General features: G+C 55.3%; 1 protein-coding gene across 1 annotated transcript in view; it reads right to left on the bottom strand.

The window, feature by feature from the left end:
* LOC105808094 (serine/threonine-protein phosphatase 6 regulatory ankyrin repeat subunit B) overlaps positions 1 to 295 on the bottom strand; it is a 194,232-nt gene extending 193,937 nt beyond the window's left edge. Inside the window, exon 1 of the mRNA XM_012641657.1 lies at positions 82 to 295. Coding sequence (XP_012497111.1) covers positions 82 to 108 — 27 coding nt within the window. The 5' untranslated portion in view covers positions 109 to 295. The remainder of the gene's footprint in view (positions 1 to 81) is intronic.
* Between the last annotated feature and the right edge of the window lie 1,862 nt (positions 296 to 2,157).

Here is a 2,157-nt window from a genome sequence, read left to right as displayed (position 1 = left end):
CGCGCCGCGCCCCCATCCCCCCGCCGGCTCCGCGCCGCCCCGCGCCCGCGCGTCCCGCCCGCCGGCGCCGCCGCCCCCTACCTGGTCGGTGAGTTTGAGCACTGCCATTCTTCCGCTGCTTCGCGCGCACACACATACAGGTCCCCCGTCCGCAGATGTCACAGCGGGAGCCAGGGAAGCGGAAGGGATTGCCAAGGGAAGGGGAAAAAATCTGGCTCCCGAATTTGACAGCCCTCCCCCTGCTCCTCCTCCGCCGCCGCCTCCTCCCGTCGAGAGGCTGACACTGGCTCGTGGGGTTTGCGGCCGAGCCCGCCCGCCTTTATACAGGAAGTACCGGCTGCTGCCAGCCGGGCCGCCACTGACATCACCGCGCGCTGGCTCGCTCGCGGCCGCGCCGCCCGGGCCGACGCTGCCTCCTGCCGCCCGCAGCCGCGCCGCGCAGCCCGCGCCCGCACCCGCACCCGGCGCGCCGCCGCGGGCCAGACCGCCGCCTGCTCCCCGCACCTGCACGCTGCGCCCCGCCAGCCCGCCCCGGGCCAGGGCTGACCGCGAGCCGCCCGCGCGGGTCTCACTACCTGACGGGCAAGCCCGTGCGGACACACCCCGAGGGGGCGAGAAAGGCTACCACTCGCACGCCGCCAACTTTACCCGGGAGGCTGGTCACTCGCCCTTCCCCTAATCCGGAATCAGACTGCTGCAGCGCTCCGATTACCCCACCTCCGTCAGGGACCACAGTTCTGATGCTCTCTTTGTTCAAGGCGGGGAGGCCCAGCACACATTGTGAGTCTTTAGCGATTTGGGGTTGGGGAACAGGGACTCCGACCCCTCCTTTCACGTTGTTCTCCAGCCCCCTTCCAGCTAAACTCCCTCCCACCCCGCAATACACACACACACACCATTGTTAAGTTCAAACACCCTGGGTTTGGGGTTTTGGCGGATGGAGGTGGAGCAGAGTTACTGGAGGAGCAAAGCGTCCTAAATTATCGCAGTGAGGGGCTTTTGAGTGTATCCGCCAATCCTGACTGATTCATTTCTACAAAATCCCGAGCTACCGTGCTCTTCAAGAGAGAAAAGACAGCTGTCAACTACCATAGGATACAAACACAATAGTAATGTTCATGATCATAGTAAGTGTTGATACTTCTGGAATTTGGAGCACTTGTTCATTCAACAACTATGTACTGAGTGCCCACCTTGTACCAGGCGCTGGCTGCGCAGGGGAATAAACAGGGAGCATAAACAGGTGAGATACCTACTCTCAGAAGATGCCAGCATAAACCACATACCGCTAATGAATGTAATTACAAACTGAGATAAGGGATCACAGGGGGAAACATGCTTCTGAAGGAGCCCTTGACAAAGGGATCAGACCAGACTGGTGGATGAGGACAGGCTTCCCTGAGAAAGTGAGGGAGTTGAGATCTGGAGGAGGATGAAGAGTTAAGTAGGCCGAGTGGGAGAGGAAGTGCTTCAGACAGCCCCGTGTACCCCGGAAGGCCATAGCACACACCTGCAGGGTAGCAGTGAACAGCACTGAAGAACATCTAGAGCTACAGAGTTCCTGAGTCAAGACCAAACATCTGCCTCTACTGTTCACTCACAAACTGAATGTGCATTCTTCCTTCCTACATTCAGAGCCTCTCCCATGATTCCACCTGAGACTGGAGAGAAAGGAATAGTAGTATTTACTTAGCATCTTTGCATTTATCATCCAACCACTTGGTGAAGCAGCTAAATCCCAAATATACTTTTATTAGTCCTGTAGATTATGATTCAGATCATGCAGACAAAGGGAACCAAGGAAGCTTGCTCCTGGCTTCCACTCCTCTGCTATCAGTGTTGCATGGGGAAAAAAAAAATCTTTCCAAGACCTCTCTCAAACACAAAATAGATTGTTTATGTCGCATCTATGAGGCAGTTCTTCACTGCTCTTGTTGGTATGTCTATTTGCTAATATCTTCCTGCATGGCTTTGTAAGTTAACTGAATTCTCTACTTAAATATAGCTGTCTTTTAGAAGAGTGATAACAAATGATTTAATTTGGAGCATTCACTCAACATCTACTCTGCTTCATTGTGGTTATGCCTGCACGTAAATGTTGGGGGCCAGATTTAAAAAAGGAGGGAGCAGTCCTCAGCCCAATCAGACCATCATCCC

The sequence above is a fragment of the Propithecus coquereli genome, unplaced genomic scaffold (assembly GCF_000956105.1).
Source record: "Propithecus coquereli isolate 6110/MARCELLA unplaced genomic scaffold, Pcoq_1.0 Scaffold167, whole genome shotgun sequence".
NCBI lineage: Eukaryota > Metazoa > Chordata > Mammalia > Primates > Indriidae > Propithecus > Propithecus coquereli.
Note: the sequence above shows the minus strand (reverse complement) of the source record. Positions and strands in the feature narration are given on the sequence as shown.